At 57.2% G+C, this 22,718-nt stretch overlaps 2 protein-coding genes and 2 long non-coding RNA genes across 57 annotated transcripts in view; 2 read left to right on the forward strand and 2 right to left on the reverse strand.

Moving 5' to 3' along the window:
* LOC139586265 (epithelial discoidin domain-containing receptor 1-like) overlaps positions 1-9,795 on the forward strand; it is a 31,773-nt gene extending 21,978 nt beyond the window's left edge. For 3 of the 5 annotated variants that reach the window (XM_071419547.1, XM_071419542.1, XM_071419546.1), the window contains 2 exons: positions 7,873-9,253; positions 9,356-9,795. In XM_071419547.1, coding sequence (XP_071275648.1) covers positions 7,873-8,235 — 363 coding nt within the window. In that variant the 3' untranslated portion in view covers positions 8,236-9,253; positions 9,356-9,795. Of the gene's footprint in view, positions 1-505; positions 761-7,872; positions 9,254-9,355 lie in introns of those variants that run through there. The other 2 variants (XM_071419544.1, XM_071419543.1) reach the window with 2 other exon arrangements.
* Positions 557-4,286, reverse strand: LOC139586267 (uncharacterized). Of its 50 annotated transcripts, none has more exons than XR_011677639.1 (5): positions 1,469-1,571; positions 1,304-1,372; positions 1,134-1,236; positions 806-858; positions 557-710 (listed from the first exon to the last, which is right to left on the reverse strand). It is a non-coding gene; the product is annotated as an uncharacterized lncRNA (long non-coding RNA). The 50 variants fall into 50 exon arrangements; XR_011677638.1 differs by having other exon boundaries at positions 806-867; XR_011677620.1 differs by having other exon boundaries at positions 557-781; positions 841-858; positions 1,134-1,197; positions 1,271-1,372.
* Positions 4,500-15,223, reverse strand: LOC139586253 (uncharacterized). Its single transcript, XM_071419512.1, has 6 exons — positions 15,219-15,223; positions 11,891-11,994; positions 9,044-9,558; positions 7,131-8,875; positions 5,725-5,962; positions 4,500-4,730 (listed from the first exon to the last, which is right to left on the reverse strand). The coding sequence occupies exons 1-4, from the start codon at positions 15,221-15,223 to the stop codon at positions 8,369-8,371; spliced, it is 1,131 nt and encodes a 376-aa protein (XP_071275613.1). The 3' UTR covers positions 4,500-4,730; positions 5,725-5,962; positions 7,131-8,368.
* A 441-nt stretch (positions 15,224-15,664) lies between these two features.
* LOC139586255 (uncharacterized) lies at positions 15,665-16,164 on the forward strand. Its single transcript, XR_011677600.1, has 3 exons — positions 15,665-15,681; positions 15,712-15,750; positions 15,813-16,164. It is a non-coding gene; the product is annotated as an uncharacterized lncRNA (long non-coding RNA).
* The last annotated feature ends 6,554 nt before the right edge of the window (positions 16,165-22,718 follow it).

Below are 22,718 nucleotides of genomic sequence, written 5' to 3' on the forward strand. Positions count from 1 at the left end.
GGACAGACTGGAAGGCAACTGGGAGGCACTGGGGATGGACTGGGATTGACTGGGAATGAACTGGGATTGGACTGGGATGGACTGGGAGGCACTGGGAGGGGATTGGGAGGGACTGGGAGGCACTGGGAAGGAACTGGGACACACTGGGATTGAACTGGGACGGACTGGGATGGGATTGGGAGGGACTGGGAGGGATTTGAGGGGAACTGGGAGGGAACTGGGAGCTACTGGGAAGGGGTTATGGGGTCCAGTTATCCCTGTCCCAGTCCAATCCCAATCCCATCCCAGTCCCTCCCAGTCCCTCCCAGTCCATCCCAGTCCATCCCAGTCCCTCCCAATCCCATCCCAGTTCCCTCCCAGTCCATCCCAGTCCCTCCCAGTCCCTCCCAGTCCATCCCAGTCCATCCCAGTCCCTCCCAGTCCATCCCAGTCTCTCCCAGTCCATCCCAGTCCATCCCAGTCCATCCCAGTCCCTCCCAGTCCATCCCAGTAACCCCAGTTCCAGCAGTACCTGCCCTGTCCCCCCGGCTGCCCCCCGGCCCTGCACCGGCTGATGTTGAACTGCTGGGCCCGCGAGGCGGCCGAGCGGCCGGACTTCGGCCACCTGCACCGGACCCTGAGTGACCACGGGGCCCTGGAGTGACCGCGGTCATCTTCATCATCTTCATCATCTTCATCTTCCTCACTGACCACCCCTTTGATCGACTGAACTGGACACTGAGTGACCACGGTCATCTTCATCATCATCATCATCTTCATCGCTGACCACCCCTTTAGTCACCTGCACCGGACACTGAGTGACCACGGGGCCCTGGAGTGACCACGGGGCCCTGGAGTGACCGCGGTCATCTTCATCATCTTCATCATCTTCATCATCATCGCTGACCACCCACTGAGTGACCGCGGTCATCTTCATCATCGTCATCTTCATCATCTTCATCATCTTCATCATCATCATTGACCACCCCTTTGGTCACCTGCACCGGACCCTGAGTGACCACGGGGCCCTGGAGTGACCACAGGGCCCTGGAGTGACCGCGGTCATCTTCATCATCATCATCATCATCATCATCATCATCATCATCATTGACCACCCACCGAGTGACCGCGGTCATCTTCATTATCTTCATCACCGTCATCATCATCATTGACCACCCCTTTGGTCAACTGAACTGGACACTGAGTGACCACTGGACACTGAGTGACCGCGGTCATCATCATCATCATCATCATCATCTTCATCATCATCGCTGACCACCCACCGAGTGACCACGGTCATCTTCATCATCATCATCATCATCACTGACCACCCACCGAGTGACCACGGTCATCTTCATCATCATCATCATCATCATCATCATCACTGACCACCCTTTGCTCACCTGCACTGGACGCTGAGTGACCATGGAGCCCTGGAGTGACCATGGTCATCTTCATCATCTTCATCATCATCATCATCACTGACCACCCTTTGGTCACCTGCACCGGACCCTGAGTGACCACGGGGCCCTGGAGTGACCACGGTCATCTTCATCATCATCATCATCTTCATCACTGACCACCCCTTTGGTCACCTGCACCGGACCCTGAGTGACCACGTGGCCCTGGAGTGACCGTAGTCATCTTCATCATCTTCATCATCGTCATCATCTTCATCTTCGTCATCATCGCTGACCACCCACCAAGTGACCACGGTCATCTTCATCATCTTCATCTTCATCACTGACCACCCCTTTGGTCAACTGAACTGGACACTGAGTGACCATGGTCATCTTCATCATCTTCATCATCATCATCACTGACCACCCCTTTGATCGACTGAACTGGACCCTGAGTGACCACGGGGCCCTGGAGTGACCACGGTCATCTTCATCATCTTCATCATCGTCATCATCATCATTGACCACCCACCGAGTGACCGCGGTCATCTTCATCATCATCATCTTCACTGACCACCCTTTGGTCACCTGCACCGGACCCTGAGTGACCACGGGGCCCTGGAGTGACCACGGTCATCTTCATCATCATCATCTTCATCACTGACCATCCACTGAGTGACCGCGGTCATCTTCATCATCGTCATCTTCATCATCTTCATCATCTTCATCTTCATCACTGACCACCCCTTTGGTCGACTGAACTGGACACTGAGTGACCACCATGGTCATCATCATCATCATCATCATCATCATCATCATTGACCACCCACCGAGTGACCACGGTCATCTTCATCACCATCATCATCATCTTCATCGCTGACCACCCCTTTGATCGACTGAACTGGACCCTGAGTGACCACTGGACACTGAGTGACCCTCACCATCATCTTCATCATCTTCATCACTGACCACCCCTTTGTCCGGACACTGAGTGACCATCATCATCATCATCATCATCATCATCATCACTGACCACCCTTCAGCCACCTGAACTGGACATTGAGTGACCACGGGGCCCTGCAGTGACCATGGTCATCTTCATCACCATCATCATCATCATCACTGACCACCCCTGCTGAGTGACCACCGGACATTGAGTGACCACGGTCATCTTCATCATCATCATCATCGTCTTCCTCCCCTCATTAATGGTGGGAGGATTTAATTACCGGCGGTGAGGGAGGGGCGGGGCTGATTTTTGGGGTCGAAATTCCGGATTTTTGTAATTTAATTTTTTTTTTTAATTGTGAATTTTGCGTTTTGTTTCGGTTTTAAAATGATTTTTACCTCAAAAATTTCCCGTTTCTTTATCAAAATTTCAATTTTTCCCTAAAAAAACCCTTCACAAAAATCGCCATTTTACCAAAAAATTACATTTTCTCCCCAGATAATTTTATTTTTCTCAGAAAAAAAAAAAATCCTAAATTCCACATAAACTCAATTCTTCGCTCTTCGGAACACCCAAATTTTAAATAAATCCACTTATTTTTCTTGGAAACTCAATTTTCCCCTTAAAAATTCTCCTTTTTTTCCAATAAAATCAATTTTTTTTCACACAGAAAATCCTTTTTTTCCACCCAAAATCCCATTTTCCCCCTAAAAACTCCCTTTAATAATGAAAAAAATCCCATATTTGAGGCTCTTTTTTGACCCTTTTTTGTTGATTGACCCGTTCTAAGCCTTTTTGAGGGCCTTTTTTACCTTTTTAAAAAGTATTTTTAGACCCTTTTTAAACCTTTTTTTGAGGCTCTTTTTGACCATTTTTAGCCTTTTTGGAACCCATTTTTAACCTTTTTTTGCGGCCTTTTGCAACCTTTTTCAAACCACTTTTGAGGCCTTTTTGATCCTTTTTTTAGGCTTTTTTTGGACCCTTATTTAACCTTTTTTTGAGGCCTTTTTGGACACTTTTTTGCCCTTTTTTTATTATTTTTGGGTGGATTTCCCGTATTTTTCCCGTTTCCCCCTTGGCCACCCCCTCCATCACCAGCCAGGGTCACAACAGCCGACATCGGCGTTTATTGTCACTGTCGCGATACAAGCAGCATTGCCATGGCAACGGGAGCAGGCCTTGGGAGTAGGTAGGCCGCAGGCTTCGTTGCCATGGCGACAGAAGCAGGCCGCAGGCTTCGTTTCCGCAGCAACAGGAACAGGCCTTGGGAGTAGGCAGGCCACAGGCTTCGTTGCCATGGTGACAGGAACAGGCCGTGGGAGTACACAGGCCACAGGCTTCGTTACCATAGCAACAGGAGGAGGCCACAGCCTTTAGACTGTTGCCATGGTGACAGGTACAGGCCTTAGCAGTACACAGGCCGCAGGCTTCGTTGTCATGGCGACCAAAGCAGGCCTTAGCAGTACACAGGCCACAGGCTTTGTTGTCATGGCGACCAAAGCAGGCCTTAGCAGTACACAGGCCGCAGGCTTTGTAACCATAGCAACAGGAGCAGGCCACAGCCTTTAGACTGTTGCCATGGTGACAGGCACAGGCCTTAGCAGTACACAGGTCGCAGGCTTCGTTGCCATGGCGACCAAAGCAGGCCTTGGCAGTATACAGGCTGCAGGCTTAATTACCATAGCAACAGGAGCAGGCCTTGGCCGTACACAGGCCACAGGCTTTGTTACCATAGCAACAGGAGCAGGCCTTGGCCGTACACAGGCCACAGGCTTTGTTACCATAGCAACAGGAGCAGGCCTTAGCAGTACACAGGCCGCAGGCTTTGTTGTCATGGTGACCAAAGCCTGCCTTGGCAGTACACAGGCCGCAGGCTTCATTGCTGCGGCAACAAGACCAGGCCAAAGGCTTCGGCCTACTCCATCCCGCGCCATTTTTGCCCCCTCCTCCCCCAAATCTGCCCCCTCCCCATCCCCCCAACCCCCTCTTCAAAGCAGCTTCGCCCCCTCGCCCCCCCCCCCCCCCCCCAAAATACTGCCACGGCTTTGGCCCCGCCCCTTCCTGTCCAAACTGGTCCAGGCCCAGTCCAAACTGGGAGCAAATACTGACAAAATTCCGCCCACCCCCAAAGTACAAAACCCCTTCATTAGGCTAAAAAAAACCTCGTTAGGGATAATTAAAAAAACCTCCCCGGTACTAAAAAATCTACAAAATTGGGTAAAAAAAACACCAAAAAAGCCCCCCCAGACCCTGCCGGGGGGGGGGGGTGTGGAATGTTCCGGAACCTCCCCCCAAAGGTTTGGGGGGTTCTGTCTGTCCGTGTGTCCGGCCCTGTCCGAGTGTCCGGCCCCTCCGGGGGGTCCCGGGGGGGCTGGGCCGGGGTTACCGACGGCAGGATTCATCTGGGGAGGGGGAGATGGGTTAGGGACCCCCCAGGATAGCCTCGAATGACCCCAAAATTTACCAGAACCCCACAAAAAAATTACATTGAAAACCCCCAGAACCCCAAATCCCCCTCGAAATCTGCCCAAATCCCTTCCTAAATTCCCTAAAAACCTCCTGAAATCCCCCAAACCCCTTCCCAAGACCCCCAAAGTCCCCCCAAATTGCCCCCAAACCCCCCAAATCCTTTCGCAAATCCCCCCAAAACTCCCAAATCCCTTCCCAAAACCGCCCCAAATCCCCCAAAACCCCCCAAAATCCCCCCAAATCTCCCCAAAATCCCCCCAAACTCCCCCCCAAAATTCCTTCTTAAGACCCCAAATCTCCCTCAAATCCCCCCATATTTCCTCCCCAAACTGACCAAAACCCCTCCAAACTCCCCAAAATCCCCTAAATCCCCCCCATAAAATATCCCTCAAAATCCCCCAAATCTCCCCCTGACCCCCCCAAATTCCTCAAATTCTCCCCGAAATCCCCCCAAAATTCCCCCAAATTCTCCCCAAAATCCCTAAAATTCCCCCAAAACCCCCCCAAAATCCCCGAAATTCTCCCCAAAACCCCCCAAACTCCCCGAAATTCCCCCAAAATCCCCCAAATTCCCCCCAAAATCCCCCCAAAATCCCCCCAAATTCTCCCCAAAATTCCCCCAAAATCCCCCCAAAATTCCCCCAAAATCCCCGAAATTTCCCCAAATTCTCCCCAAAACCCCCCAAAATTCCCCCCAAAATCCCCCCAAACTCCCCGAAATTCTCCCCAAAATTCCCCCAAAATCCCCAAAATTCCCCCAAAATCCCCAAAATTCCCCCCAAATCCCCCCCGAAATCCCCGAAATTCCCCCCAAATCCCCCCAAACTCCCCGAAATTCCCCCAAAACCCCCGAAATTCCCCCAAAATCCCCGAAATTCCCCCAAATTCCCCCCAAAATCCCCCCCAAATCCCCCTCCCCACACCCACCCACGAGCAGAGCGCGGCCCCGCAGCCCCCCCGGCATGGGGGGAGGGGGCTCTTCCTCCTCCTCCTCCTCCTCCTCCGGGGGTCCCGGGGGGTCCCTGGGGGTCCCGGGGGGTCCCGGGGGGTTCGGGGGGGTCCCGGGGGGGTCCTCGGGGGGTCCCCCCCAGGCCGCCAGCGCCGCCCCCTCCGAGGGGTAGCAGAAGGTTCGCTCCAGGTCGCGCTCGCTGAACCAGATCTGCAGCTGGGGGGACGTTTTGGGGGCGTTTGGGGACATTCGGGGACTTTGGGGGGGTTTGGGGACATCTGGGGGATTTGAGAGATTTGGGGACATTGGGGGGATTTGAGAGATTTGGGGACATTTGGGGACTTTGGGGGATTTGGGGACATCGGGGGGATTTGAGAGATTTGGGGACATTTGGGGACTTTGGGGGATTTGGGGACATTGGGGGGATTCGAGAGATTTGGGGACATTTGGGGACTTTGGGGCATTTGGGGACTTTGGGGACATTTGGGGGATTTGGGAGGAATTTGGGCCATTTGGAGAAATTGAGGGGATTTTGGGGATTTGGGAATCTGGGGGATTTGGATTTGGGGATTGGTGAACCAGATCTGCAGCTTTGGGGACATTTTGGGAGGATTTGGGGACATTTTAGGGGCTTGGGGACATCAGGGACATTTGGGGGCATTGAAGCCATTGGTAACATTGAGGATGCCTGGGGACACAGGTGACACTTGGGGACACAGGTGAATGACACAGGGTTACCCAGGTGACACTTGGGGACACAGGTAGCACAGGTAACACAGACAGGTGACAGGTGACACGGCAGTTACACGGGTGACGCTGTTGGGTCTCCCAGGTGACCGGTGACACACAGGGGTGACAGACAGGTGACACACGGGTGACAGGTGGCACGGGTGACAGACAGGTGGCACAGGTGACACAGGTGACACAGGGGTGACAGACAGGTGACACAGAGGTGACAGACAGGTGGCACAGGGGTGACAGACAGCTGGCACAGGTGACACAGGGGTGACAGGTGGCACAGGTGACACAGGGGTGACAGACAGGTGACACGGGTGACAGACAGGTGGCACAGGTGACACAGGTGACACAGGGGTGACAGGTGACACGGGTGACAGACAGCTGGCACAGGTGACACAGGGGTGACAGGTGGCACAGGTGACACAGGGTGACAGACAGGTGGCACAGGTGACACAGGGGTGACAGACAGGTGACACGGGTGACAGACAGGTGGCACAGGTGACACAGGGGTGACAGACAGGTGGCACGGGTGACAGACAGGTGGCACAGGTGACACAGGTGTGACAGACAGGTGACACAGAGGTGACAGACAGGTGACACAGGTGACACAGGTGACACAGGTGTGTCCCCCCCCATCCCCGGTTACCTTTTTGCGCCGGGGCTCTCCCTTGGCCAGGCAGGAGCGGGGCAGCACCAGGTACCCCCCGATCACCTGGATCTGCTCGGCCGTGGGGGTAGCGCTTCTTGGGGGGCTCGGCCACGCCCCCAGGGCCACCTGGGGGGACACCTGAGGGGACACCTGGGGGGACACCTGAGGGGACACCTGCGGGGACACCTGGGGGGGACACCTGAGGGGACACCTGCGGGGTCACCCGTGGCGCGGCGCGGCCGCACGGTGATGGTGTTGCCGCTGCGGCGCTGCAGGGCCGGGTGGGCACAGGGCGGGGGACACTGGGGGTCACGGCGCGGTGACACTGGCCGGGCGGCCGAGGGGACGGAGGTGGACATGGGGACAGTGGCACCGGACACCGGGAGGGTGGCACCGGACACTGGGAGAGTGGCGCCACACGTGGGGGACAGCGGCGACGCACGTGGGGACAGTGGCACCACACGTGGGGACAGCGCTGGACATGGGGACAGTGGCACTGGACATGGGGACACTGCTGGACACAGGGACAGTGACCCCAGACCTGGGGACAGAGCCACTGGACACCTGGACAGTGGCACTGGACACAGGGGTTGTAGGCACCGGACATGGGGACACCGCTGGACATGGGGGACAGTGGCACCGGACACCTGGACAATGGCACTGGACACAGGGGTTGTGGCACTGGACACCTGGACAGTGGCACCGGACACCTGGACAGTGGCACTGGACATCTGGACAGTGTCACCGGACATGGGGACACCGCTGGACATGGGGACACCGCTGGACAAAGGGGAGAGTGACCTCAGACCTGGGGACGGTGACCTCAGGCTTGGGGACACCGCTGGACAAAGGGAGAGTGACCCCAGACCTGGGGACAGAGCCGCCGGACACCTGGACAGTGTCACCGGACATGGGGACACCGCTGGACACGGGGACAGTGACCCCAGACCTGGGGACGGTGACCCCGGACACGGGGACAGAGCCCTGCCCCGGTGACCCCGGTGACGTCACAGGGGTCGTGGTCAGCGTGGTCACCAAAGGGGTCATCGAGGGCCTGGGCTCGTGGCCGGACACTGTCCCCAGTGTCCCCACTGACCCCTGACCTCTCCGGCCATCTGCCCCTGTCCAGCTCTTGACCATGCCCTTGACCGTCCCTTGTCCCTTCCGCTGTCCCCAGGCCAGCGGTCACTCCGTGACCTTTGACCGTTCCCATGTCCTTGGCTGACCCTTGACCCTCAGGTGACCCCACGGTGACCCCCCCGCGCCCCTCGTCCCCCCCCGGCTCGGGGACAAAGCGGCTCCGCAGGTGACTGACCCGACCCGGGGCGGATTTTGGGAATTTTGGGAATTTTGGGGGTCCCAGGAGGAATTTTCGGGATTTTGGGGAGGATTTTTGGGATCCTGGGGGAAATTTTGGGGATCCCGGAGGAGATTTTGGGGCTGATTTTGGGGATAGTTTTGGGGATCCTGGGAAGGATTTTGGGGGTGATTTTGGGGATCCTGAGGGGAATTTTGGGGGTGATTTTGGGGGTGATTTTGGGGGTCCCAGGTGGGATTTTGGGCACGGCCGCTTTCCTCCATCCCTGGCGCCAGCGCCAGGTGGGAGCCCCCCAAACCCTCCTGCCCAGGTGTGCCCCCCGTGCCAGGTGTGCCCCCAGGTGTGGGTCCTGATCCAGATGTGCCCCCCAGGCCAGGTATAACCCCTGAGCCAGCTGTTCCTCCAGCTGTGCCCCTCGTGCCAGGTGTGCCCATGCCAGGTGTGCCCATGCCAGATGTTCCCATGCCAGCTGTGCCCCCTTGCCCAGGTGTGCCCCCAGGTGTTCCCATGCCAGCTGTGCCCCCTTGCCCAGGTGTTCCCCCTTGCCCAGGTGTTCCCATGCCAGGTGTTCCCGTGCCAGGTGTGCCCCCAGGTGTGCCCATGCCAGGTGTGCCCCCAGCTGTGCCCCCTTGCCCAGGTGTTCCCATGCCAGGTGTTCCCCCTTGCCCAGGTGTTCCCATGCCAGGTGTTCCCGTGCCAGGTGTGCCCCCAGGTGTGCCCATGCCAGCTGTGCCCATGCCAGGTGTGCCCCCTTGCCCAGGTGTGCCCCCAGGTGTTCCCCCTTGCCCAGCTGTGTCCCCAGGTGTTCCCCCTTGCCCAGCTGTGCCCCCAGCTGTGCCCCCAGGTGTTCCCCCTTGCCCAGCTGTGCCCCCAGCTGTGCCCCCAGCTGTTCCCCCTTGCCCAGGTGTTCCTCCAGGTGTTCCCCCTTGCCCAGGTGTGCCCGCTGGCCCCGCCCGGGCGCGGCGCCGCTGCAGCAGCTCCCGTTTCCAGGTGGGCACCTGGGCCTGGCGCTCGCGCTGCTCCCGCTCCCGGCGCCGCGCGGCCTCGTCCTCCCGGCGGCGCCGCTCCAGCAGCGCCAGCTTCCAGGGGGGCACCTGCGCCGCCATCCTGGGGACAATTGGGGACAATTGGGGACAATTCAGGGGATTTGGGGGGCATTGGGGAGTCCCAGCTTCCAGGGGGGCACCTGCGCCGCCATCCTGGGGACATTGGGGACGTTGGGGACGTTGGGGACGTTGGAGGCATTGGGGGGAATTGGGGACATTGGGGACATCGAGGGGATTTGGGGACATTGGGGGTATTTGGGACAATTCAGGGAATTGGGGACATTGGGGGACATTGGGGGCAACTGGGGACATTGGGGGGATTTGGGGCCATTGGGGCCATTGGGGACAGTTCACAGGATTGGGGACATTGGGGACACTGAGGGGATTTGGGGACATTGGGGACATTGGGGACGTTGGGGACATTGGGGACAATTGGGGACAACTGGGGATATTGGGGGATTTGGGGACATTGGGGGGATTTGGGGGAATTGGGGACATTGGGGACGTTGGGACATTGGGGACGTTGGGGACATCGAGGGGATTTGGGGACATTGGGGGCATTGGGGACAATTCAGGGCATTGGGGGCATTGGGGGCACCAAGGGGACATCAAAAGGAATTGGGGACATTTGGGGACATTTGGGGGATTTGGGGACATTTGGGACAATTCAGGGGATTTGGGGACATTGGGGACATTGGGGGACATTGGGGACATTTGGGGGACATTGTGGACATTTGGGACAATTCAGGGGATTTGGGGACATTGGGGACATCAAAAGAAATTGGGGACATTGGGGGACATTGGGAACAATTGGGGACATTGAGGGGATTTGGGGACATTTGGGGACATTTGGGGACATTTGGGGACATTGAGGGGATTTGGGGACATTTGGGGACAATTCAGGGGATTGGGGACATTCTGGGGACATTTTGGGGACATTTTTGGGATATTTTGGGGACGTCACCCTTCCATTGGGGCGGGGTCCCCGAAATCCCCGAAAGCCCCAAAATCTCCAGGAATTTCGGGAATTTTGGGGGGGAATCCCAAGAATTTTGGGGGCAATTCTGGGAATTTTGGGGTGAAATCCGGGAATTTGGGGGATTTTGGGTGAATTTCAGGAATTTTGGGGGCAATTCTGGGAATTTTGGGGGAATTCCGGGAATTTTGGGGGATTTTTTGGGGGAAATTCTGGGAATTTTGGGGGATTTTTTGGGGGAAATTCCGGGAATTTTGGGGGATTTGGGGGCGGGGCAAATATGGGAATTTTGGAGGGGAATCCCAGGAATTTTGGGGGGAATTTCGGGGGAGTTTTGGGGTGAATTCCGGGAAATTTTGGGGCAATCCCATCCAAATCCCGCATCCCAAAAAATCCTGGGCGGGAAACGCCCCCCAAAAAACAACAAAAAAATAATTTAAAAAATCTGCGGGAAACGTCCCAAAAATCATTTAAAAATTAATTAAAAATCCGCGGGGAACGCCCCAAAAATAATTTAAAAAATTAATTTAAAAAATCCACGGGAAATGACCCAAAAAAAGAGGAAAAAAATTTAAAAAATCAGTGGGGGAAACGCCCCAAAAATAATAATTAAAAAAATTTAAAAATCCGCGGGGAACGCCCCAAAAATAATTTAAAAATTAATTTAAAAATCCGTGGGAAACGCCCCAAAAATAATAATTAAAACAATTTAAAAATCCGCGGGGAACGCCCCAAAAAGAATAATTTAAAAAAATTAAAAATCCGCGGGGAACGCCTCAAAAAATAATAAAAAAATAATAAAAAATCCGTGGGAAACGCCCCAAAAATAATTTAAAAAATAATTTAAAAATCCGCGGGAAACGCCCCAAAAAAAGAGGAAAGAAAAATTAAAAAAATCAGCGGGAAATGCCCCAAATAAAAGGAAAAAAAATTTTAAAAATCCGCGGGAAACGCCCCAAAAATAATTAAAAAATCCGCGGGAAACGCCCCCAAAAAAATTAAAAAATAATTTAAAAAATCCGCGGGAAACGCCCCAAAAAAAATTAAAAAATCCGCGGGAAACGCCCCAAAAAAATCCAAAAAAAAAAGGAAAAAAATCCGCGGGAAATCCCCGAAATGATTGGAGGGTGGGGGAGGGGTCCCGGAACCCCTCTCCCCTCCCCCACCCAAATTTGGGGAGGGGTCGCGGCCCCCCCCGGGGTGTGCGGCGGGTGGGGGGAGGGGAGGAAAAAACGCCGTGGAAAAAAAAGGGGAAAAAAAATTAAAAAAAAATTTAAAAAATTTTTAAAAAAATATGAAAGGGGTGGGGGAGGGGAAACCGCGGGGGTCCCGCCCCTCCCCCACCTTTTTTCCCCCCCCCAAAATTTTTGGGGAGGGGTCCCCACCCCTCCCCTCCCCCCCCCCCCCAAATACTCACCCGGGTCTGGAGCGCGGGAGGGACCCGGAGGAAGCGAACGGGGGGGGGGAGGGGCGGGGTGGGGGAGGGGCGGGGGGAGGGGGGGGGAGGAAAAGCGGCTTTTCCTGAGGGGTGGGGGAGGGGCGGGGAGGGGAGGAGGAAGTGGGGGAGGGGCGGGAGGAGAGGTCAGAATTTGGGGTGGGGGGAGGGGGGGGGGAGGTTCGGGTTCGATTTGGGCGGAAAAAAACCCAAAAAAAACCCCAAAAAACAACAAAAAAACAACAAAAAAAAAGAAATCGGGGTGGGGGAGGGGAGGGAGGGGATTTTTGGGGGGGATCCGGGGGATTTTGGGGGTGGGAAATCCTCGAAATTAAATTTTTTTGGGGAGGGGAGGGGGGTGTGGGGGGAGGGGAGGGGATCGCCTTTGTGCGCGGAAATGGGGGCGGGGCTCCCGGAAAGGGGCGGGGCTTAAGGGAGAAGGGGGAGGGGCCTCGGCGGGGCGGATTTTTGGTTCTTTTTTTGGAGGCGAGCCCCAAAATCGCCCAAAATCTCCTCGAATTTGCCCCCAAATTCTGCCCGAATCGGCCCCAAATTCGCTGTTATGGGACCCCCAGACCCCAAAATCCCCCGAATTCCTCCCAAATCCCCCCAAATTTGCCCAAATTCCCCCAAATTCTGCCCGAATCGGCCCCAAATTCGCTTTTATGGGACCCTCAGACCCTAAATTGCCCCAAAATCCCCCAAATTCCTCCCAAATCCCCCCAAATTTGCCCAAATTCCCTCAAAATTCATTTCCTGGGATGCCCCAAATCCCAAATTCCCCCAAATTCCCCCAAATTCTCCCGAATTTCCCCCATTTTTGCCCAAATTTTCCCGATTTTCCCCGTATTTCATTTCCGGCCACCCCCCAGACCACAAATTGCCCCAAATTTGCCCAAATTCCCCCCAAATTCTGCCCGAATCAGCCCCAAATTCGCTTTTATGGGACCCTCAGACCCTAAATTCCCCCAAAATCCCCCAAATTCCTCCCAAATTTGCCCAAATTCCCTCAAATTTCATTTCCTGGGACCTCCCAAGTCCCAAATTTCCCCAATTTTTCCCCCCAATTTTCCCAAATTTCCACAAATTTCATTTCCTGGCACCCCCCAGACCCCAAATTTCCCCAAATCCTCCCAAATTTCTCCCAAATTTCCCCCAAATTCCCCCAATTTTTCCCCGAATTCCCCTAAATTTACCCCAAAACCCACCATATTTCCCCAAATCCCCCCAAAATTCCCCAAAATTTCCACAAAAATCCCCTAAATTTACCCCAAATTTTCCCCAAAAATCCCCTAAATTTATCCCAAATTTTCCCCAAAAATTCCCCCAAAATCCCCTAAATTTACCCCAAATTTCCCCAAAATGTCCTCAAAAATCCCCCAAAAACCCCCTAAATTTACCCCAAATTTTCCCCAAAAATCCCCCAAAAACCCCCTAAATTTACCCCAAATTTTCCCCAAATTCCTCCCAATTTTCCCCTAAATTTACCCCAAAATTCCCCAAATTTTCCCCAAATCCCCCCCAAATTCCCCTAAATTTACTCCGAATTCCCCCAAATTTGCCCCAAATCCCCCCAAATTCCCCAGATCTCCCCAAATTCCCCCAAATTTACCCCAAATCCCCCCAAATTTACCCCAAATTTCCCCAAAAATCCCCTAAATTTACCCCAAATCCCCCCAAATTTGCCCCAAATTCCCCAAATTTTCCCCCCAAATTCCCGGGATGCCCTCGGGGGGGGTGGGGGAGGGGCGGTGGCCGCGTCTCCCCTCCCCCACCCCTTCAATCGGCGGCTTCCGGTGGGGCCCCTCCCCCACCCGGGGGCCCCTCCCCCCCCTGAGCTCACCTGGGGGCCCCTCCCCCCCCTGAGCTCACCTGGGGGCCCCTCCCCCCCCTGAGCTCACCTGGGGGCCCCTCCCCCCCCCTGAGCTCACCTGGGGCCACGCCCCGGGGTGGGGGTCGGGGTCACTTCGGCGTCGGCCGCACCCAAATCCTGACCCTGATCCCGGACAGGTGAGGTCACACCTGGGCAGGTGAGCCCCAAAATCTGACCCTGATCCTGGACAGGTGAGCCCCAAAATCTGACCCCATACCTGGGCAGGTGAGCCCCAAAATCTGACCCCACACCTGGGCAGGTGAGCCCCAAATTTGGCCCTGATCCCAGACAGGTGAGGTCACACCTGGGCAGGTGAGCCCCAAAATCTGACCCTGATCCTGACCCTGATCCCAGACAGGTGAGCCCCAAATTTGGCCCTGATCCTGGACAGGTGAGCCCCAAAATCTGACCCCACACCTGGGCAGGTGAGCCCCAAATCCTGATCCTGATCCTGGACAGGTGAGCCCCAAATCCTGACCCGGATCCCGGGCAGGTGAGCCCCAAAATCTGACCCCACACCTGGGCAGGTGAGCCCCAAAATCTGACCCTGACCAGGTGAGCCCCAAATCCTGATCCTGATCCTGGACAGGTGAGCCCCAAAATGTGACCCCACACCTGGGCAGGTGAGCCCCAAATCCTGACCCCACACCTGGACAGGTGAGCCCCAAATTTGGCCCTGATCCCAGACAGGTGAGGTCACACCTGGGCAGGTGAGCCCCAAATCCTGACCCTGGGCAGGTGAGCCCCAAAATCTGACCCCACACCTGGGCAGGTGAGCCCCAAATCCTGACCCTGATCCTGGACAGGTGAGCCCCAAATCCTGACCCCACACCTGGGCAGGTGAGCCCCAAAATCTGACCCTGATCCTGGACAGGTGAGCCCCAAAATCTGACCCCATACCTGGGCAGGTGAGCCCCAAAATCTGACCCCACACCTGGGCAGGTGAGCCCCAAATCCTGACCCTGATCCTGGACAGGTGAGGTCACACCTGGGCAGGTGAGCCCCAAAATCTGACCCTAATCTTGGACAGGTGAGCCCCAAATCCTGACCCCACACCTGGGCAGGTGAGCCCCAAATTTGGCCTTGATCCCAGACAGGTGAGCCCCAAATCTGACCCCACACCTGGGCAGGTGAGCCCCAAATCCTGACCCTGATCCTGACCCTGATCCCAGACAGGTGAGCCCCAAATTTGGCCCTGATCCTGGACAGGTGAGCCCCAAAATCTGACCCCACACCTGGGCAGGTGAGCCCCAAATCCTGATCCTGATCCTGGACAGGTGAGCCCCAAAATCTGACCCTGATCCCAGACAGGTGAGGTCACACCTGGGCAGGTGAGCCCCAAATTTGGCCCTGACCCTGATCCCAGACAGGTGAGGTCACACCTGGACAGGTGAGCCCCAAAATCTGACCCTCGGCAGGTGAGCCCCAAATCCTGACCCCATACCTGGACAGGTGAGCCCCAAATTTGGCCTTGATCCTGGACAGGTGAGGTCACACCTGGGCAGGTGAGCCCCAAAATCTGACCCTGACCCTGATCCTGGCCAGGTGAGCCCTGAGCTGACACCTGGGCAGGTGAGCCCCAAAATCTGACCCTGATCCTGACCCCACACCTGGGCAGGTGAGCCCCAAATTTGGCCCTGATCCTGGACAGGTGAGCCCAAATCCTGACCCCACACCTGGGCAGGTGAGCCCTGACCCCCTTCGGGTGGGGGAGAACCAGGTGTGACCCAGGTGTGACCCAGATGTGCTCCAGGTATCCCAATTCCCGTCAGGTGTGACCCAGATGTGCTCCAGGTGTCATCCAGGCATCCCAATGTCCCCCCAGGTGTCCCCCAGGTGTGTCCCCATCTCCCCAGGTGTCCCCAGGTGTCTCAGGTGTACCCCAGGTGTGTCCCCAGGTGTCCCCCAGGTATCCCCCAGGTGCCCCCAGGTGTCTCAGGTGTCCCCAGGTGTCCCCCAGGTGTCTCAGGTGTCCCCCAGGTGTCTCAGGTGTGTCCCAGGTGTCCCCCAGGTGTCCCCCAGGTGTCCCAGGTGTCCCCCAGGTGTGTCCCCAGGTGTGTCCCCGCTGTCCCCAGGTGTGTCCCAGGTGTGTCCCCCCACCCCAAGCGGGTCAATCCCGGTGACTCAGAGGATTTGGGGGGTGGGCGGGGCCTCCCCAGCCTCACCTGGGCCCCTCCCCCCACCCTCACCTGGGCTATTTAAGGTGGCCCCGGGTCCCTCCTGTCCCCTCCTGTCCCCTCCTGGTCCCACCTGTCCCCACCTGGTCCCACCTGGGCTCACCTGGCCCCGATGGCTCCGCCCGGGCCCCGCTGGCCCCCGGTGCTGCTGCTGCTGCTGCTGGGTGAGACTGGGAGGGACTGGGATGGACTGGGATGGACTGGGATGGGATTGAGGGGGACTGGGATGGACTGGGATGGGATTGAGGGGGACTGGGATGGACTGGGATGGGATTGGGGGGGACTGGGATGGACTGGGAGGGACTGGGATGGACTGGGATGGACTGGGATGGACTGGGATGGGATTGGGGGATGAACTGGGAATGGAGATACAGGGAACTGGGATGGACTGGGATGGACTGGGATGGACTGGGATGAAGATATGGGGAACAGAGATGGACTGGGATAGGATTGGGGGGAACTGGGATGGACTGGGATGAACTGGGATGGACTGGGAGGGAACTGGGGAGCACTGGGATGGAGACTGGGGGAACTGGGATGGACTGGGATAAAGTCAGGGAGGGAAACTGGGACAGGAAATGGGAGGGACTGGGAGGGACTGGGAGGGACTGGGAGGGACTGGGAATGACGGAGATGGAGCGATAGGGAATTTGGGAGGGACTGGGATGAACTGGGAGCACTGGGATGGACTGGGAGTGACGGATACGGAATCTGGGAGGGGCTGCAGTGACTGGGATGGACTGGGACGAACTGGGATGAACTGGGACAGGAACTGGGAGGGACTGGGATGAACTGGGATGGACTGGGATGAACTGGGATGGATTGGGATTGACTAATACGGAATGTAGGATGAACTGGGATGGGACTGGGATGGATTGGGACAAACTGGGATGAACTGGAATGAACTGGAATGGGACTGAGATGAACTGGGATAGTCTGGGATGAACTGGGATGGGACTGGGATGAACTGGGGTGGGACTGGGATGAACTGGAATAGACTGGGATGGACTGGAATGGGACTGGGATGAACTGGAATGAACTGGGATGAACTGGGATGGACTGGGATAGACTGGGATGAACTGGGATGAACTGGGGAGCACTGGGATGAACTGGGATGAACTGGGATTGAACTGGAATGAACTGGGGTGGGACTGGGATGAACTGGGATGGGACTGGGATGAACTGGAATGAACTGGGATGGACTGGGAGGGACTGGGATGAACTGGGATGGGACTGGGATGGGACTGGGATGAACTGGGATGAACTGGGAATGACCAATACAGAATCTGGGATGCACTGGGACGGGAATCGACCCAAACTGGTCCAAACTGGTCCGTACTGGATCCCTCCCCTCCCCCCAGGCACCGCCGGGCTCTGCGCCCGCCCCGGCTCCGGTTCCGGCTCCGGTTCCGGTTCCGTTTCCGGTTCCGATCCCGGTTCCGGTTCCCTGGCCCCGCTGACGGCCGGGGTGGATCCCTGCAAGGATCCGCTGGGGCTGCTCAGCCCCCAGCTGGGATCGGGATCAGGATCGGGATCATCATCGTCGGGATCCGCCGAGTGCCCGGGAGCTGGATCGGGATCCGCCGGATCGGGATCCGCGTCGGGATCGGGATCGGGATCGGCCGGGAGCTCGGGATCCTACGGGGGAAACTCGGGATCCTATGGGGGAAACTCGGGATCCTCCGGAAGTTCGGGATCCTATGGGAACTCGGAATCCTACGGGGGAAACTCGGGATCCTACGGGGGAAACTCGGGATCCTATGGAGGAAATTCGGGATCCTACGGAGGACTGGGATCCTCTGGAAGTTCAGGATCCTATGGGGGAAATTCGGGATCCTACGGGGGAAATTCGGGATCCTATGGGGGTGGATCAGGATCCTACGGATCGGGATCCTCTGGAAGTTCAGGATCCTATGGGGGAAATTCGGGATCTTATGGGGGATCGGGATCCTACGGGGGAAATTCGGGATCTTATGGGGGATCCGGATCCTATGGGGGAAATTCGGGATCCTATGGGGGTGGATCGGGATCCTACGGATCGGGATCCTCTGGAAGTTCGGGATCCTATGGAGGAAATTCGGGATCTTATGGGGGATCGGGATCCTATGGAGGAAATTCGGGATCCTATGGGAGCTCAGGATCCTATGGGGGTGGATCAGGATCCTACGGATCGGGATCCTCTGGAAGTTCGGGATCCTATGGGGGAAATTCGGGATCCTATGGGAACTCAGGATCCTATGGGGGAAATTCGGGATCCTATGGGGGAAATTCGGGATCCTACGGAGGACTGGGATCCTCTGGAAGTTCGGGATCCTACGGATCCGGATCTGGTTCCGGCCGACCTGGATCCGGATCTGGATCAGGAAGACCCGGATCTGGATCGGGATCGGGATCGGGCAGACCCGGCTCCCAGGGGGGAATCGGCTCAGGAAAACCCGGATCCGGATCAGGCAGGCCTGGATCCCAAGGGGGAATCGGATCCGGAAAACCCGGATCCGGATCGGGATCTGGAAAACCCGGATCCGGATCGGGCAGGCCCGGATCCCAAGGGGGAGGCGGATCCGGCTCCTATGGGGGATCCTCGGGATCCTATGGAGGGTCGGGATCCTACGGGGGTGGGTCGGGATCCTATGGGGGGGGATCTGGATCCTATGGGGGATCCTCAGGATCCTATGGGGGATCCGGATCTTATGGGGGATCCTCAGGATCTTATGGGGGATCGGGATCCCAGGGCAGACCGGGATCCTATGGGGGCAGACCAGGATCTTATGGGGGATCCTCGGGGTCTCAGGGTAGACCAGGATCCTATGGGGGATTGGGATCTTATGGGGGATCCTCAGGATCCTATGGGGGATCCTCGGGATCCTATGGGGGATCGGGATCTCAGGGCAGACCGGGATCCTATGGGGGCAGGCCAGGATCCTATGGGGGATTGGGATCTGGATCCTATGGGGGATCCTCGGGGTCTCAGGGTAGACCAGGATCCTATGGGGGATTGGGATCTTATGGGGGATCCTCAGGATCTCAGGGTAGACCAGGATCCTATGGGGGATTGGGATCTCATGGGGGATCCTCAGGATCCTACGGGGGCAGACCAGGATCTTATGGGGGCAGGCCGGGATCCTATGGGGGTTCCTCAGGGTCCTACGGGGGATCCTCGGGATCCTATGGGGGTTCCTCAGGATCTTATGGGGGATCGGGATCCCAGGGCAGACCGGGATCCTATGGGGGCAGACCAGGATCCTATGGGGGATTGGGATCTTATGGGGGATCCTCAGGATCTTATGGGGGATCCTCGGGATCCTACGGGGGATCCTCGGGATCCTATGGGGGCAGACCAGGATCCTATGGGGGATCGGGATCTTACGGCGGGGATTTGGGATCCTACGGAGGGGATTCGGGATCCTACGGAGGGGATTCGGGATCCTATGGCGGGGATTCGGGATCTTACGGAGGGGATTTAGGATCCTATGGCGGGGATTCGGGGTCCTCGGGGGCCGGTCCGGGATCCTTCGGGGGATCCCTGGGATCCCGTCAGCGCCCCGGCTACAAGAACCCCGGGATCCCCTTCGTGCCGGGGCTGCGGCACCCGGCCCGCATCGGGGGGCGCTTCCCCATCCGCCGGGGGCCGGGATCCGGGCCGGGATCCGCTCTGGGATACAGCCAGGGATCCGCCCAGGGATCCGGAATGGGATCCGGTCAGGGCTACAGCCAGGGGTACAGCCAGGGATCCGGAATGGGATCCGGAATGGGATCCGGTCAGGGCTACAGCTGGGGATCCAGCCAGGGATCCAGACAGGGATCAGCCCTGGAATCTGCCCAGGGATCCGGTCAGGGAACCAGCCAGGGATCGGCCCTGGGAGCTGCCCAGGGATCCGGCCAGGGATCCAGGGCCGGGCCTGAGACGGGATCCAGCTCCGGGGGCGGGAATGGGTGCGGGGGGTGTCGGAAATAAGGGGAGGGGTCCCAGAAGATCCCAGTGGATCCTGAAGGATCCAGAAGGATCCCAGAGGGTCCCGAAGGATCCTGAAGGTTCCAGAAGGATCCTGAAGGTTCCAGAAGGATCCCAGAGGGTCCCGAAGGATCCTGAAGGTTCCAGAAGGATCCTGAAGGTTCCAGAAGGATCCCAGAGGGTCCTGAAGGATCCTGAAGGTTCCAGAAGGATCCTGAAGGTTCCAGAAGGATCCCAGAGGGTCCCGAAGGATCCCAGAGGGTCCCGAAGGATCTGAGCCAGGATCCGGCTCTGGGGAGGGGTGTGGGGGGTGTTGGAAATAGGGGAGGGGGCCCAGAGGGTCCCAAAAGATCCCAGAGGGTCCCAAATAAAGTCTCGGATCCGGCCCGGCCTCGTCACTGTGGTGGGGGAATGGGGGGACTGGGGATACTGGGGATACTGGGGATACTGGGGATACTGGGGATACTGGGAACACTGGGATAGGGATACTGGGGATACTGGGATGGGGATACTGGGGATACTGGGGATACTGGGGATACTGGGGATACTGGGATAGGGATACCGGGGATACTGGGATGGGGATACTGGGATGGGAATACCGGGGATACTGGGGATACTGGGGATACTGGGGATACTGGGATGGGGATACTGGGGATACTGGGATGGGGATACTGGGGATACCGGGGATACTGGGATGGGAATATTGGAGGGACTGGGGATACTGAGGAAACTGGGAACACTGGGGATACTGGGATAGGGATATTGGGGATACTGGGGATACTGGGATAGGGATACCGGGGATACTGGGATGGGGATACTGGGGGGACTGGGGATACTGGGGTGGGGATACTGGGGATACTGGGGGGACTGGGATGGGGATACTGGGATGGGAATACCGGGGATACTGGGGATACTGGGGATACTGGGGATACTGGGATGGGGATACTGGGGGGACTGGGGAATACTGGGATGGGGATACTGGGGATACTGGGATGGGGATACTGGGGGGACTGGGGATACTGGGATGGGGATACTGGGGATACCGGGGATACTGGGGATATTGGGGATACTGGGGATACTGGGAACACTGGGATGGGGATACTGGGGGGACTGGGATGGGGATACTGGGAAAACTGGGGATATTGGGGTAGGGATACTGGGGATACTGGGGATACTGGGATGGGAATACTGGGGATACTGGGGACACTGGGATGGGGATACTGGGGATACTGGGATAGGGATACCGGGGATACTGGGATGGGGATACTGGGATGGGGATACTGGGGATACCGGGGATACTGGGATGGGGATACTGGGGATACTGGGATGGGGATACTGGGGAAACTGGGATGGGGACACTGGGGGGACTGGGATAGGGACACTGGGGAAACAGGATATTGGGGTAGGGATACTGGGGATACTGGGGATACTGGGGATACTGGGGATACTGGGGATACTGGGATGGGGATACTGGGGATACCGGGGATACTGGGATGGGGATACTGGGGATACTGGGGATACTGGGATGGGGATACTGGGGATACTGGGATGGGGATACTGGGGATACTGGGGATACTGGGGATACTGGGATGGGGATACTGGGGATACTGGGGGGAATGGGGATACTGGGGATACTGGGAATGGGATAGGGATACTGGGATGGGGATACTGGGGAGACTGGGGAGACTGGGATGGGGATATTGGGATAGGGATACTGGGGATACTGGGGATACTGGGGAAACTGGGGATGGCGATACTGGGAACACTGGGATGGGGATACTGGGATGGGGATACTGGGGATACTGGGGATACTGGGGATACTGGGATGGGGATACTGGGGACACTGGGGACACTGGGATGGGGATACTGGGGATACTGGGATGGGGTGGGGACATCAATGAGGACACTGGGAACGGGGATACGGGGAACACTGGGGATACTGGGAACGCTGGGATGGGAATACTGGGAATACTGGGAACGCTGGGAATGCTGGGAATGCTGGGAACGCTCCCAGTCCCGTCCCAGCCCCGCCCCCAAACCAGTGCTCCCAGTCTGGCCCCGCCCCCAAACCAGCGCTCCCAGTCTGGCCCCGCCCCCAAACCAGCGCTCCCAGTGCTCCCAGTCCGGCCGGTTCCAACCCCCAATTTGGGGGGGGACACACCTGGAACCGCCGGAATTCGGGGGACACACCTGGAACGTTCCAAATATTTTTGGGGGGGGACGGACACACACCTGGAAATTCCCAAATTTTTGGGGGGGGGCACACCTGGAATTTCCCAAATTTTGGGGGGGAACTCACCTGGAAATTCCCAATTTTTATGGGGGGACACACCTGGAAATTCCCAATTTTTGGGGGGGGGACTCAGGGGGACTCACCTGGAAATTCCCAAATTTTTTGGGGGGGGGATTGACCTGGATTGTCCCAAATTTTGGGGCTTCATACCTGGAAATTCCCAATTTTGGGGGGGGACACACCTGGAAATTCCCAATTTTTGGGGGGGGGGGACACACCTGGAATTTCCCAAATATTTGGGGGGGGGGGGGGGGGGATTGACCTGGATTGTCCCAAATTTTGGGGCTTCATACCTGGAAATTCCTGAAATTTTTGGGGGGTTCACACCTGGAATTTCCCAAATATTTTTTGGGGGGGGGGGGGGGTGTCCCCAAAACCTCCCCCCCCCCCCCCCCGGGTCAGAAAATGCCGGAACTGAGTCACGGCCCCACCCCCACCCCCCGGGAGCCTTTAAGAGCCCTCCCAGTGCTCCCAGTTCCTCCCAGTTTGGCACAGGAGGGACCGGGCAGCACTGC

Source organism: Agelaius tricolor, unplaced genomic scaffold (assembly GCF_023055355.1).
Source record: "Agelaius tricolor isolate 1412-34295 unplaced genomic scaffold, bAgeTri1.0.p SCAF_110, whole genome shotgun sequence".
NCBI lineage: Eukaryota > Metazoa > Chordata > Aves > Passeriformes > Icteridae > Agelaius > Agelaius tricolor.